Here is a 15,175-nt window from a genome sequence, read left to right on the forward strand (position 1 = left end):
ATCCCACCTACATGAATTGGAAGACAATATTCTTTTTTTTGAGATGGCGTCTCGCTCTATCACCCAGGCTGGAGTGCATTGGCACAATCACTGCTCACTACAGCCTTGAGTTCCCAGACTCGAGTGATCTCCCCCCTCAGCCTGCTAAGTAGGTGAAACTACAGGAGCATACTACTGTGCCTGACTAATTAAAAATTTTTTTGTAGGCCGGGCGTGGTGGCTCACGCCTGTAATCCGAGCACTTTGGAGGCCAAGGCAGGTGGGTCCCCTGAGTTCAGGAGTTCAAGACCAGTCTGACAAACATGGTGAAACCCCGTCTTTAAAAAAAAAAAAAATTATAAATAAATAATGAAATTTTTTTTGGTAGAGATGGAGTCTCACCAGGCTAGTCTTGAGGACTCCAGGACTCCCAGCAGTCCTCCTGCTTGGCCTCCCAAAGTGCTGGGTTTACAGGCATGAGCCACCGTGCCTCGCCAACTGTTAGAATTTTAATAGGGATTGCATTGCATTTTGATAGGGATTGCATTTGTAGATAGCTTTGGATAATGTTATCATTTAAAGAATATTGTCTTCCCAGCCTGGCCAACATGGTGAAACCTCGTCTCTCCTAACAATACAAAATTAACCAGGTGTGGTGGTGCACACCTGTAATCCCAGCTACTCGGGAGGCTGAGACGGGAGAATCACTTGAACCTGGGAGGCAGAGTTTGCAGTGAGCCGAGGTTGCTCCACTGCGCTCCAGCCTGGGTGACAGAGCGAGACTCTGTCTCAAAAAAAAAAAAAAAAAAAAAAAAAATTGTCTTCTAATCCATGAACGTGATATTTATTTCCATTTATTTATGTCTTTAATTTCTTTGAGCAGTGTTTTGTAGTTTCAGTTTATGTCTTTTGTGTCCCTTGGTTAAATTTATTCCTGAGTATTTTATTCTTTTTGATGCTATTATAAATGGAGTATTTTCTTTTTAGATTGTTCATTGTTAGTGAACAACAGAAATGCAGCTAATGTTTTTTCCTTTTTTTTTCCCTCTATTGCCCAGGCTGGAATGCAGTGGCACAATCTCAGCTCACTGCAGCCTCTGCCTCCTAGGTTCAAGTGATTCTCCTGCCTCAGCCTCCTGCGTAGCTGGGATTACAGGCGTGCACCACCACACCCAGCTAATTTTTGTATTTTTAGTAGAGGTGGGGTTTCACCATATTGGTCAGGCTGGTCTCAAACTCCTGACCTTGTAATCCACCTGCCTTGGCCTCCCAAAGTGCTGGGATTACAGGCGTGAGCCACCACGCCCAGCCAGTGCAACTAATTTTTGCATGTTCATTTTATATCCTACAGCTTTGTCGAATTCATTTATTAGTGCTCTCTCTCTGTGTGTGTGTGTGTGTGTGTGTGTGTGTGTGATCTTTAGGGTTTTCTACATTTAAGATTATGTGTCTAGGAACAGAAATAATTTTACTATTTTCTGTCCAGTTTAGATGCCTGTGGAGAAAAAGGGTAAATGAGGCAGTGAGAAGGTTCTTGCTTAATTTCTCTGGCTAGAACTTTTCAATACTGGATTAAATAGAAGTGGCAAAAATGGGCATCTTTGTCTTGTTCCTGATTTTAGGGGAAAAGCTTTTAGTCTTTCACCATCGAGTATGATGTAAGCTGTGAGATTTTCATATCTACCCTTTATTATGTTGAGGATATTGCCTTCTATTCCTGTTTCATTGAGTGTTTTTTAACAAAAAAAAAAAATCTTGAATTTTGTTAAATGCTTTTTCTGCATCAATTGGGATCATGATTGTGTTTTTCTCCTTCATTCTAGTAATGTGGCATATTACTTTAATTGATTTTTGTCAAACCATCCTTGTACTTTGAGAAGAAATCCCCACTTGGTCATCTGAGATGTATTTTTAATATCTACTTTAAAAAAAAAAAAAAAACCCAAGTCCCAGCCTGAGCAACATAGTGAGACCCCCATCTCTACAAAAAAAAGAAAAATTTAGCCAGATGTGGTGGCTCATGCCTGTAGTTCCAGCAATGTGAGAGGCTGAGATGGGAGGATCACCCGGGAGGTCGAGGCTGCAGTGAACCATGATTGCACCACTGCATCCAACCTGGGTGACAGAGCCAGACCCTATCTCAAAAAACAAAAACAAAAACAAAAACCCCAGAAGACTTACAAGTCAACAGATACTTACTGAATTCTTCCTAGGTGTCAGACACTGTTGAAGTTCTGGGGATTCAGCAGTGAAGAAGTAAAGAAGGCTAAGCCCCTGCTTTCTTTCTTTTCTTTTCTTTTCTTTTTCTGTTTTTGGGAAGAGTCTTGCTCTGTCACCCAGGCTGCCAGGCTCAAGTGCAGTGATGCATTCTCAGCTCACCGCAACCTCTGCCTCCTGGGTTCAAGTGATGCTTTTGCCTCAGCTTCCCATGTAGCTGGGATTACGAGCACTACCATGCCCAGATAATGTTTGTATTTTTAGTAGAGACAGGGTTTTACCATGTTGGCCAGGCTGATCTTGGGCCAGGCTGGTCTTGAACTACTGACTTGAAGTGATCCACCCGCCTCTGCCTCCCAAAGTGCTGGGATTACAGTCGTGAACCACTGCGCCTGGCCCATTTGAGTGTTTTGAGCAGGGTAGTGACATGAGTGATTTGTGCTTTAGAAAGATGTATCAAGGATGTAATGAAGTAGAAATGAATAGAGGCGATTATTCTTGCTGTTCTCGTGATCAGTGATGGGAGAGCAGCCAGGGAGATGATGATGGTTGGTCAGGTTGGGGATCTGACTTGGTGATAAATCTGTTGCAACCAGCTGTTTCAGATGTGGGCTTGTTTTAGGATGTTTCCTAAACTTTTGGCCCAAGCAATAAGCAGGATAGCTAGTAGTATAATTAACTGAGATGGCTGGAGAAGAACAGATACTGTGGGGAAATTAAGAGTTCTGTTTTGGTCTTGTTAGATTTGAAGTGCGTATAAGGCATCTGAGTGGAGATACCAAGTGGAAATAGTGTGAATAAGGAGCTTAGGGGAGATGCTTGGGAGGTGCATGTGTGGGAGACATAAGCGAACAGATGAGACTTGGAGCCAGGAGTCTAGATGAGAAGCCCTGGGGAGAAAGGGTAGATGAGGAAAGCTGGCCAGGAACAAAGCCTGTAGGGAAACAAGAAAGGAGGCTGAGAAGCACAACCAGAAGGTAGGACACCAGTAGGGACATGATGTCACTCAACTAGGAAATAGTGTATTGTAGGCATTTTTCTTTTTTTCCTGAGATGGAGTTTTGCTCTTGTTGCCCAGGCTGGAGCGCAATGGTTCGATCTCAGCTCACTGCAGCCTCCACCTTCCGGGTTCAGGTGATTCTCCTGCCTCAGCCTCCTGAGTAGCTGGGATTACAGGCATGTGCCATGATACCTGACTAATTTTTTGTATTTTTAGTTGAGAAGGAGTTTCACCGTGTTAGCCAGGATGGTTGTAGGCATTTTTCATTTCAGCACAGTGTCTTCATGGTCAGTCCTTTCAGTGGCTGCCCTGATGGTGTTTGATCGTAAGAGTCATAACTCATCCATGAAGGCGTTTTACAGTCTGTCTTCAAGCAGGCAGGTCCTTAGATTGAAATAATGGAGGCTTTACCAAATGCCTTTAACTACGCAGATAGCTGATGGGACGGAGATTGTCAGATGAAGGTATGTTACAGAAAAACCTTTGACAAGTTATGTAGTAGACTAGTTAAAACAAAAAGTTAATCTTCTAGCTAAGACAAAAGATACAGTTTGGGAAGATGAAAAAGATGGATGGTGGTGATGGCTGCACAATATGAATGTACCTAATGTCACTGAACTATACACTTAAAAGTGGTTAAAATGGTAAGTTTATGTTATATAAATTTTTACTACAAAACAAAGTATAGTACTTTGTCACTGATTATAGTAAATATTTAAATCTGAGGGCTAGATTGCTCTTTTTTTTTTTTAAGACGGAATCTGGCTCTGTTGCCCAGACTGGAGTGCAGTGGTGTGATCTCAGCTCACTGCAACCTCCGCCTCCCGGGTTCAAGTGATTCTCCTGCCTCAGCCTTCTAAGTAGCTGGGACTACACGTGTGTACCACCACGCCTGGCTAATTTTGTATTTTTAGTAGAGATGGGGTTTCACCGTGTTAGTCAGGATGGTCTTGATCTCCTGACCTCGAGATCCACCCTCCTCGACCTCCCAAAGTGCTGGGATTACAGGCGTGAGCCACCGCTTCCGGCCATGTTGTCAGGCTGATCTTGAGCTACTGACCTCAGGTGATCCACCTGCCTCGGCCTCCCAAAGTGCTGGGATTATAGGTGTGAGTCACCACGCCCGGCCCTATTACAGTATTTTTAAAACAAATTGTGAGCTTCATCTCCCGGCGGACTGAGTGCTGAGGGCTGCGGCGCGGCACGGAATAAATTCCGGTCTCTGCTGCTCTGGGTCGGTGGCGGAGTATTTTTAAAACAAATTGTGAGCTTGGACAGCATGGCGAAACCGTATCTCTACAAAAAATACAACAAACAAACAAAGAACTAGCCAGGCATGGTGTCATGCTCCTGTTAGTCCTAGCTACTCGGGAGGTTGAGATGGGAAAATCACTTGAGCCGGGGAGGTAGAGATTGAAGTGAGGGGAAATCATGCCACTGTACTCCAATGTGGGCGACAGAACAAGACTCTTGTCTAAAAATTAAATAAATAAATAAATAAATAAAACATATTGCTTTAAATATATATTTTTATGTGTGTTTATGTATATTTTGACAAAATTTGTCCTTTAAACCATTTTTAAGTATACAATTTAGTGGTATTAATTACATTCACAATGTAATAACAAGCAACACCACTGTTTCCGAAACTTTATTGTCTCAAACAGAAACTCTGTAACCGGACAGGGGTGGTGGCTCATGCCTGTAATCCCAGCACTTTGGGAGGCCGAGGCGGGCAGATCACTTGAGGTCAGGAGTTCGAGTACAGCCTGGCCAAAATAGCAAAACCCCTGTCTCTACTAAAAATACAAAAATTAACCAGGCATGTGGCGTGCACCTGTAACCCCAGCTACTCGGGAGGTGGAGGTTGCAGTGAGCTGAGATCATGCCACTGCATGCCAGCCTGGGCTACAGAGCCAGACTCCATCTGAAAAAAAAGAAGGCCAGGCATGGTGGCTCATGCCTGTAATTTCAGCACTTTGGGAGTCTGAGGCGGGTGGATCACAAGGTCGGGAGATCTAACACGGTGAAATCCCGTCTCTACTAAAAATACAAAAATTAGCCTGGCGTGGTGGTGTTCGCCTGTAGTCCCAGCTACTTGGGAGGCTGAGGCAGGAGAATTTCTTGAACCTGGGAGGCCGAGGTTGCAGTGAGCTGAGATCGCGCCGCTGCACTCCAGCCTGGCGTCAGAGGGAGACTCAGTTTCAAAAAAAAAACAAAAAACTGTAACCATTAAACAAATAACTTGCCATTTCCTCCTCCTTCTAGCCCCTTGTAATCTTTGATCTACTTTGCATCTGTATGAATGTGCCTGTTCTAGGTACTGCAAATACTAAATGGAATCATATAATATTTGTCCTTTTTGTGTCTGGTTTATGTCACTTAGTGTAATGGTTTCAAGGTTAACCCATGTTGTAGCGTGTATCAGAACTTCATTCCTTTTTATGGCTTAATCCATTGTGTGTGTACACCACATTTTGTTTTATTAATTAATTTGTAGTAGACACTTGGGTTGTTTCTACCTTTTGACTATTGTAAATAATGCTTCTGTGAACATTGGTGTACAAATATCTCTTTGAGTTCCTGCTTTGCATTCTTTTGGGTATATACCCAGAAGTGAAATTGCTATATGGTAATTATTATTATTAATTTTCTTTTAGAGACAGAGTCTTGCTCTGTTGCCCAGGCTGGAGTTGAGTGGCATAGTCATGGCTCACTGCATCCTTGAACCTGTAGGCTCAAGCAGTCGTCCTGCCTCAGCCTCCTTAGTAGCTGGGACTACAGGTATGGGCTGCCACAACCAGCTAATATTTTTTTTTGTTTAATTTTTATTTTTTATTATGATGAACTCTTCCCTTGTTGTATAGGCTGGTCTCGAACTCCTGGGGTAAAGTGATTCTCTTGCCTTGGCCTCCCAGAGGGCTGAGATTACAGGCATGAGCCACCACATCTGGCCCATAATTTTTTTACTTTTGTTTTTTTATAGAGACGGGGTCTCCCTATGCTGCCCGTGCTGGTCTCGATCTCCTGGCCTCAAGCCATCTTCCCTCCTTGGCCTCTCAAGGTACTGGGATTATAGGCATGAGCCACTGCACCTAGCTGATAGTTGGCTATTAAATGTTTAGCTCTTTGAGGAATCACCATACTGTTTTCCTTAGTGGCTGCATCATTTCACATTCCCACCAGTAGTACACAAGGGTTCCAATTTTCCCACGTCCTCCCCAACACTTATTTTCTGTTTATCCTTTTTTGGTAAATTTTTGTTTGTATATGTGTTTTTTTATTTGTTTTGATAGTAGCCATCCTAATGAGTGTGAAGTGGTATCTCATTGTGTTTTCTTGGTTTTTGCTCATTTGTATCTTTTTTAACTATTTTTTCTTTTGAGATGGAGTCTCGCTCTATTGCCCAGATTAGAGTATAGTAGTGCCATCTCGGCTCACTGCAATCTCTGCCTCCCAGGTTCAAGCAGTTCTCTGCCTCAGCCTTTCGAGTAGCTGAGATTACAGGCTACTACTTTTTGTATTTTTAGTAGAGACAGGGTTTCACCATCTTGACCAGGCTGGTCTTGGAGTCCTGACCTCGTGATCCACCCGCCTCGGCCTCCCAAAGTGCTGGGATTACAGGCCTGAGCCACCGCACCTGGCCCTTTTTAACCATTTTTTTTTTTTTTTTTTTTTTTTTTTTTTTGAGACGGAGTTTCGCTCTTGATACCCAGGCTGGAGCGCAATGGCGCGATCTCTCGGCTCACCGCAATCTCCGCCTCCTGGGTTCAGGCAATTCTCCTGCCTCAGCCTCCTGAGTAGCTGGGATTACAGGCACGCGCCACCGTGCCCAGCTAATTTTTTGTATTAGTAGAGACGGGGTTTCACCATGTTGACCAGGATGGTCTCGATCTCTTGACCTCGTGATCCACCCGCCTCGGCCTCCCAAAGTGCTGGGATTACAGGCTTGAGCCACCGCGCCCGGCCCTTTTTAACCATTTTTAAGTGTACCATTCATTGGTATTAAGTACATTCTTGTTGGTGTGCAACCATCATAAAAATCCAGCTTCAGAACTTTTTTTTTTTTTTAAGAGACGAGGTTTCACCATGTTGGTCAGGCTGGTCTCGAACTCCTGACCTTGTGATCCACCCGTCTTGGCCTTCCAAAGTGCTGGGATTACAGGTGTGAGCCACCGCGCCTGGCCTAGAATTTTTTCCATCTTTCCAAACTGAGTCTCTGTACCCATTGAACAGTAACTCCCCATTCTCTCCTCCCCTACCCTCTGACAACCACCATTCTGCTTTCTGTCTATGAATTTGGCTACTCTAGGTGTCTCATGTAAGTGGAATCATATAATATTTGTTCTTTTTTGTATGGCTTATTTTACTTAGCATAATGTCTTCAGGATTCATCCATCTTGTGGTGTGCATCAGAATTTTATTTTTTGAAACGGAGTCTCACTCTGTTGCCCAGGCTGGAGTGCAGTGTTGTGATCTCGGCTCACTGCAACCTCTGCCTCTCAGGTTCAAGTGATTCTCCTGCCTCAGACTCTCTAGTAGCTGGGACTACAGGCGAGTGCCACCATGCCTGGCTAATTTTTTGTGTTTTTAGTAGAGACGGGGTTTTACTGTGTTAGCTAGGATGGTCTTGGTCTCCTGACACGGTGATCTGCCTGCTTCGGCCTTCCAAAGTGTTGGGATTATAGGTGTGAGCCACCATGCCTGGCCCAGAATTTTATTCCTTTTTAAGGCTGAGTAATATTCCATTATGTGTACATATCACGTTTTGTTTATCCATTCATATGTTGATGGACATTTGGGTTATTTCCACCTTTTTGCTATTGTGAATAATGATGCTATGAATATCGGTTTACAAATATCTTTTTTTTTTTTTTTTTTTTGAGATGAAGTCTTGCTCTGTGGCCAGGCTGAAGTGCAGTGGCACAATCTCAGCTCACTGCAACCTGTGCGTCCCGGGTTCAAGGGATTCTCCGGCCTCATACTCCTGAGTAGCTGAGACTACAGGCCACCACACCTGACTAATTTTTGTATTTTTAGTAGAGACGAGGTTCACCATATTGGCCAGGATGGTCTTGATCTCTTGACCTCGTGATCCGCCCGCCTTGGCCTCCCAAAGTACTGACGTGATCACGGCTCACTGCAACCTCTGCCTTGTGTGTTCAAGCATTCTCCTGCCTTAGCTTCCTGAGTAGCTGGGATTACAGGTGTGCACTACCATGCCCAGCTACTTTTTGCTTTTTGTATTTTTGGTAGAGAAGGAGTTCCACCGTTAACTATTGGCCAGGCTGATCTTGAACTTCTGACCTCAGGTGATCCACCTGCCTTGGCCTCCCAAAGTGCTGGGATTATAGTGTGAGCCACCATGCCCAGCCACAAATACCAAGACTTTTTACTTTCATTCCTTTTTTTTTTTTTTTGAGATGGAATCTTGCTCTGTTGCCCAGGCTGGAGTGCCGTGGCATGATTTCAGCTCACTGCAACCTCTGCCTCCTGAGTTCAAGTGATTCTCCTGCCTCAGCCTCCAGAGAAGCTGGAACTACAAGCATGTTCCACCACACCTGGCTAATTTTTTGTATTTTTAGTAGAGGCGGGGTTTCACCGTGTTGACTAGGATGGTCTTGATCTCCTGACCTCGTAATCACCTGCCTCAGCCTCCCAAAGTGCTGGGATTACAGGTGTAAAGCACCACACCTGGCAGTTTTTTTTTTTTTGACAGGGTCTTGCTCTGTTGTCCAGGTGAGTGCAGTTGTGCAGTGACAGCTCTCTTTATCCCTGATCTTCTTGGTTCAAGCTATCCTCTCACCTCAGCCTCTTGAGTAGCTGAGAATTCAGGTGCACACCACCACGCCTAGCTTATTTTTTAATTTTTTTTGTAGCTGTGGGATTTCGCTATGTTGCCTAAGTTTTACGTGTCTTTTTTTTAAGGAACTGCCCTACTGTTTGGCACAGTGGTTGCACCATTTTACATTCTACCAACAATGCACAAAGGTTTCGTTATAGACTGAATTGTGTCCTCCTGAAAATTCATATGTTGAAGCCCTAAGCTGCAGTGTGAATCTTTACAGAGATAATTAACAAATTAGAATATATCATAAGGATGAGGCCTTAATCCAGTAGGACTGGTGTCCTTATAAGAAAAGGACTAGATACCAGGAGTCCATGTACAGAGAGAAAAGGCTACATGAGAATAGAAGGGATTACAAGTGTGAATCTCCATGCCCAGCCCTGGCTATTTTATTTTTTGTAGAGTTGGGGTCTCGCCATGTGCTCATGCTGGTCTCCATCTCCTGAACTCAAGCAATCCTCCCACTTTGGCCTCCCAAAGTGCTGAAATTACAGGCATGAGCCACTGCGCCTGGCGTTTTCTTTTTTTTTCTTTCTGTTTTATAGAAACAGAGTCTCGCTCTTTCACCAGGTGCCAGGCTGGAGTGCAGTGGCGAGATCTCGGTTCACTGCAGCGTCCACCTCCGGTTCAAGCAGTTCTCCTGCCTCAGCCTCCCGAGTAGCTGGGATCACAGGCGCGTGCCACCACACCCAGCTAATTTTTGTATTTTAGTAGAGACAGGGTTCCACTGTGTTGGCCAGGATGGTATCGATCTCTTGACCTTGTGATCCGCCTGCCTCGGCCTCCCAAAGTGCTGGGATTACAGGTGTGAGCCACCATGCCCGGCTGGCATTTTATTTTATTAGTTTTGAGACAGAGTCTCACTCTGTTGCCTACCGCAGAGTGAAGTGGCGTGATCTCAGCTCACTGCAACCTCTGCCTCCCAGGTTGAAGAGATCCTTGTGCCTCAGCCTTCCAAGTAGCTGGGATTACAGGCATGTGCCACCATGCCTGGCTGATCTTTGTATTTTAGCATAGATGGGGTTTCACCTTGTTGGCCAGGCTGGTCTTGAACTCCTGACCTCAAGTGATCTGTGCACCTTGGCCTTCCAAAGTGCTGGTAGTACAGGTGCGGGCCTTTTTCTCTTTTCTTTCTTTCTTTCTTTCTTTCTTTCGTTAATAGCTATCCTAATGGATGTGAAGTGGTATCTCATTGTGGTTTTGATTTGCATTTCCCTAATGATAAGTGATGTTGAGCATCTTTTCATGTGTTTATTGGTTATTTGTATATCATCCTTGAAGAAGTATCTATTCATGTCTTTGGTTGACCATTTTAAAATTAGGTTTTTGAGCTGGGCGTGGAGGTGCACACCTGTAGTCCCAGCTTCCCGGGAGGTTGAGGTAGGTGGATCTCTTAAGCCCAGGTGTTTGAGGGTGCAGTGAGCTGTGATTGCACCACTGCACTCCACCCTGGGTGACAGTCTCTAAAAATAAAATAAAATTAGGTTTTCGTCTTTGTTGTTGAGTTTTAGGAGTCCTTTATATACTCTAGATATTCCTTGTCAGATAATGTGATTTACAAATATTTTTTTCTCTGTGTGGGTTATCTTTTTTTTTCTTATTCTCTTTTTTTTTCCTGTGGGTTGTCTTTATACTCTGTTGATAGTGTCTTTTGATGCACAGAGGTTTTCGTTTTGATGAAGTCCAATTTATCTTTTTTTTTAAATCTGTGCCTCATTTGCAAATTATTGCCAGTTGAAACTTTTCCCCTAAGAGTTTTATAGTTTTAGCTCTTAGGTTTGGGTCTTTGATCCAGTTTGGGTTTTTTAAATATATTATGTTGGGTAAGAGTCCCACTTTATTGTTTTGCATGTGGTTATTCAGTTTTCCCAGTACCATTTTCCATCTGGGAAAAAGATTGTACTTTTCCCATTGAATATTTTTAACACCTTTCTTGAAAATCAGTTGACTGCAGTTCAAGACCAGCCTGGCCAACACGGTGAAACCCTATCTGTACTAAAAGTACAAAAATTAGCTGGGCATAGTGGTGCCTGCCTGTAATCCCAGCTACTTGGGAGGCTGAGGCAAGACAATCACTTGAACCCGGGAGGCGGAGGCTTCAGTGAGCCGAGATGGCGCCATTGCACTCCAGCCTGGGTGACAGGGCAAGACGCGAGAATCCATCTCAAAAGAAAAAAATTGACCATATATGTGAGGAGTTATTTCTCATCTCTCCATTCAGTTGACTGGTCTTTATGTCTATCTTTATGCCATCACTGTACTGTTGTGATTGCTGTAGCTAAATGGTACACTTAAAGATGGTTAAAATAGGCTGGGCATGGTGGCTTATGCTTATATTATAGTCTTAGCACTTTGGGAGGTTGAGGTGAGCAGATTTCCTGTGCTCAGGAGTTCAAGACCAGCCTAGGCAACATGGTGAAACCCCGACTCTACCAAAATACAAAAATTAGCTAGGTGTGGTGGTGCGTGCCTGTAATTCTAGCTATTTGGGAGGCTGAGGCACAAGAATTGCTTGAACCTGGATACAGAGGTTGCAGTGAGCCGAGACTGTGCCACTGCACTCTAGCCTGGGCAACAGAGTGAGACTCTTTACATACCCAAATGTTTTACCATAATTATAAAATAATTTTTATTTTCATTTTTAAGTTGTTCATTCTTTCCTCTTTTGTTAATGCTCTCTGCTGAATTAAAATAAATAAATAAATAAAAAGAATAGGTCTTGTTGGGCCAGCTGCAGTGGCTCACACCTGTAATCCCAGCATTTTGGGAGGCTGAGGCAGGCGGATCACCTGAGGTCGGGAGTTTGAGACCAGCCTGACCAACATGGTGAAACCCCGTCTCTGCTAAAAATACAGAAGTAGCCGAGTGTGGTGGTGCTTGCCTGTAATCCCAGCTACTCAGGAGGCTGAGGCAGGAGGCAGGAGAATCACTTAAACCAGGAGGCGGAGGTTACAGAGAGCCAAGATCGCACCACTGCACTCCAGCCTGGGCAACAAGAGTGAAACTGAGGTCTTGTTGATTTTCTTTCTGCTTTCCCCTGTTCACCCCCTCTCACTTTATGAAAGAAAGCACTTCTTCATTTGAAACCTAACTGAAGTAAATTGTCCCAGAGAGGAAAACCGTTCAGGACACCAATGTTTTATCTCATCTCCTGTTTAAGTATATTTGGGTTGCTTCTTTCTTTCTTTCTTTTTTTTTTTTTAAGATGGGGTTTCACCATGGTGGCCAGGCTGGTCTTGAACTCCTGACCTCAGGTGATCCACCCACCTCGGCCTCCCAAAGTGCTAGGATTACAGGCGTGAGCCACCGTGTCCGGCCTCTTCTTTTTTTTTTTTTTGACTTTAATCTCATGACAGTTTATGTTTTCATTTTTAAAAAGTATTATTGGGAGGCTGAGGCAGGCGGATGACAAGGTCAGGAGTTCGAGACCAGCTTGGCCAATATGGTGAAACCCCATCTCTACTAAAAATTCAAAAATTAGCCGGGTGTGGTGGCAAGCACCTGTAGTCCCAGCTACTTGGGAGTCTGAGGCAGGAGAATCGCTTGAACCTGGGAGAGGGAGGTTGCAGTAAGGCAAAATCACGCCACTGCACTGCCAACTGGGTGACAGAGCGAGACTCCGTCTCAAAAAAAAAAAGTATTATAAATAAAGGTGTTGTGAATTTTTTTATACAAGTCTTTTGTTTTTATTAATTTTGGATAAATCCCAAGAAGTGGCGTTGCTTAATGTGTGATTGGACACAGAAAATATAAAGAAAACAGAAAATGAAGGAGTGGAGTTGCTGATCATAGGTTAGTACTTATTAGACCAGTTTCCAAAATGGATGTACTGTTTTGTATTCTCATCAGCAATGTATGAGAAGAGGTCTTTTTTTTTTTAAAAAAAAAAAAAAAAAAAAAAAAGACAGGGTCTCGCTTTATGACCTAGGCTGGAGGGCAGTGGCACGATTGTAACTCACTGCAGCTTTGACCTCCTGGGCTCAAGTGATCCTCCCACTTCAGTCTCTCCTGAGTATCTGGGACTATAGACATGAGCTACCATGCCTGGATAATTTTTTTTTTTTTTGCGACAGAGTCTCATTGTGTCCCCCAGGCTGGAGTGCAATGGCATAATCTCTGTTCACCACAACCTCTGCCTCTGAGGTTCAAGTGATTCTCCTGCCTTAACCTTCCAAGTAGGTGAGATTACAGGCATGTGCCACCACACCTGGTTAATTTTTGTATTTTTTTTTTCTCTTTGAGACAGAGTCTTGCTCTGTCCCCAGGCTGGAGTTCAGTGGTGAGATCTTGGCTCACTGCAACCTCTGACTCCCTGGTTCAAGTGATTCTCCTGCCTCAGCCTCCTGAGTAGCTGGGATTACAGGCACACACCACGACGCCAGGCTAATTTTTGTATTTTTAGTAGATATGGGGTTTCACCATGTTGGTCAGGCTGGTCTTGAACTTCTGATCTTGTGATCTGCCCGCCTCAGCCTCCCAAAGTGCTGGGATTACAGGAGTGAGCCACTGCACCTGGCCTAATTTTTGTATTTTTAAGAGAGATGGGGTTTCATCATGTTGGTCAGTATGATTTCGAACTTGACCTCATGATCTGCCTGCCTCGGCCTCCCAAAGTGTTGGGATTAAAGGCTCAAGCCACTGCACCCAGCCTAATTTTTTTTTTTTAGTAGAGACAGAGTTTTGCCATGTTGGCCAGGCTGGTCTCAAACTCTTGACCTCATGTGATTCTCCCACCTCGGCCTCCCAAAGTGCTGGGATTATAGGCATGAGCCACGGCGCCTGGCCCAATTTTTGTATTTTTTTGTAGAGACATGGTTTTACCATGTTTCACAGGCTGGCCTTGAACTCTTGATCTCAGGCAATCTGTCTGTCTCAGCCCTTCCAAAGTTCTGGGATTACAGGCAGGTGTTCTCATTGCTGGAAATCCTTCTGTATATTTGATTTGGTATGTTTTTAATTTTAGCCATTCTAGTGAGTGTGTACTAGTATCTTATGTTTGTGTTTTCCTTATCATAGTGAACATTATGACTAATTATAGTGATATATATCATAAATATTTACTCAATTCGGATTTCTTTTTTGAAACAGGGTCTTGCCATGTTGCTCAGGCTAGACCCCAGATTCCTAGGCTTAAGTGAACCTCCCACCTCAGTCTCTTGAGTAGTTGGGACTATAGGTTTGTACCACCATGCCTGGCTAATTTATTTATTTAAAATTAATTAATTAATTAATTTGAGACTGAGTGTCTCTGTATTGCCCAGGCTGGAGTGCAGTGGCCCGATCTCAGCTCACTGCAACCTATGCTTCCCGGGTCCAAGCAGTTCTCCTGTTCAGCCTCCTGAGTAGCTGAGACTGCAGGTGCTCACCACTACACCTGGCTAATTTTTGTATTTTTAGTAGAGACAAGGTTTCACCATATTGGCCAGTCCGGTCTAGAACTCCTGACCTTGCGATCCGCTCTCCTTGGCCTCCCAAAGTGTTGGGATTACAGGCGTGAGCCACTGCGCCCAACCCTCTCTCTTTCTTTCTTTCTTTCTTTCTTTCTTTTTTTTTTTTTATAACAGGGTCTCCTCTGTTGCCCAGGCTGGAGTGGAGTGGTGCAGTCATGGCTCACTGCAGGCTGAAACTCCCATGCTTAAGTCGTCCTCCCACTTTAGCCTTCTGAGTAACTGGAACCATAGAGGTGTACCATCACACCTTACTGCTAATTTTTTTTTTTTTGAGACAGTCTCATTCTGTCACCCAGGCTGGAGTGCAGTGACACAATCTTAGCTCACTGCAACCTCTGCCTTCTGGGTTCAAGTGATCCTCCTGCCACAGTCTCCTGAGTAGCTGGGATTACAGGCATGCGCCACTGCGTCTTTATAATTAGCTTGGTTTACTTTTGTATTTTTAGTAGAGATGGGGTTTCACCATGTTGGTCCACCTGGTCTTGAACTCCTGACCTCATATTATCCAGCCGCCTCAGCCTCCCAAAGTACTGGGGTTACTGGGGTTACAGGCATGAGCCACCATGCCCAGCTGGACATGGCTAAATAAAAAAATTTTTTTGTAGGCTGGGTGGGGTGCTCACACTTGCAATCCCAGTACTCTGAGAGGCTGAGGCAGGCTGATTACCTGAATCAGGAGTT

General features: G+C 44.2%; 1 protein-coding gene and 1 pseudogene across 1 annotated transcript in view; one reads left to right on the plus strand and one right to left on the minus strand.

Moving 5' to 3' along the window:
• Positions 1-15,175, minus strand: part of LOC110569354 (potassium/sodium hyperpolarization-activated cyclic nucleotide-gated channel 4-like) — a 191,999-nt pseudogene that overhangs the window by 113,270 nt on the left and 63,554 nt on the right.
• The window catches only part of LOC135270807 (uncharacterized), a 72,425-nt gene that overhangs the window by 21,598 nt on the left and 35,652 nt on the right, over positions 1-15,175 (plus strand). The window contains exon 4 of the mRNA XM_064366951.1: positions 6,183-6,260. Within this exon, the coding sequence (XP_064223021.1) occupies positions 6,183-6,260 (78 nt within the window). The remainder of the gene's footprint in view (positions 1-6,182; positions 6,261-15,175) is intronic.

Source organism: Aotus nancymaae, unplaced genomic scaffold (genome assembly GCF_030222135.1).
Source record: "Aotus nancymaae isolate 86718 unplaced genomic scaffold, 86718_ANA_hifiasm-v0.15.2.pri h1tg000067l, whole genome shotgun sequence".
NCBI lineage: Eukaryota > Metazoa > Chordata > Mammalia > Primates > Aotidae > Aotus > Aotus nancymaae.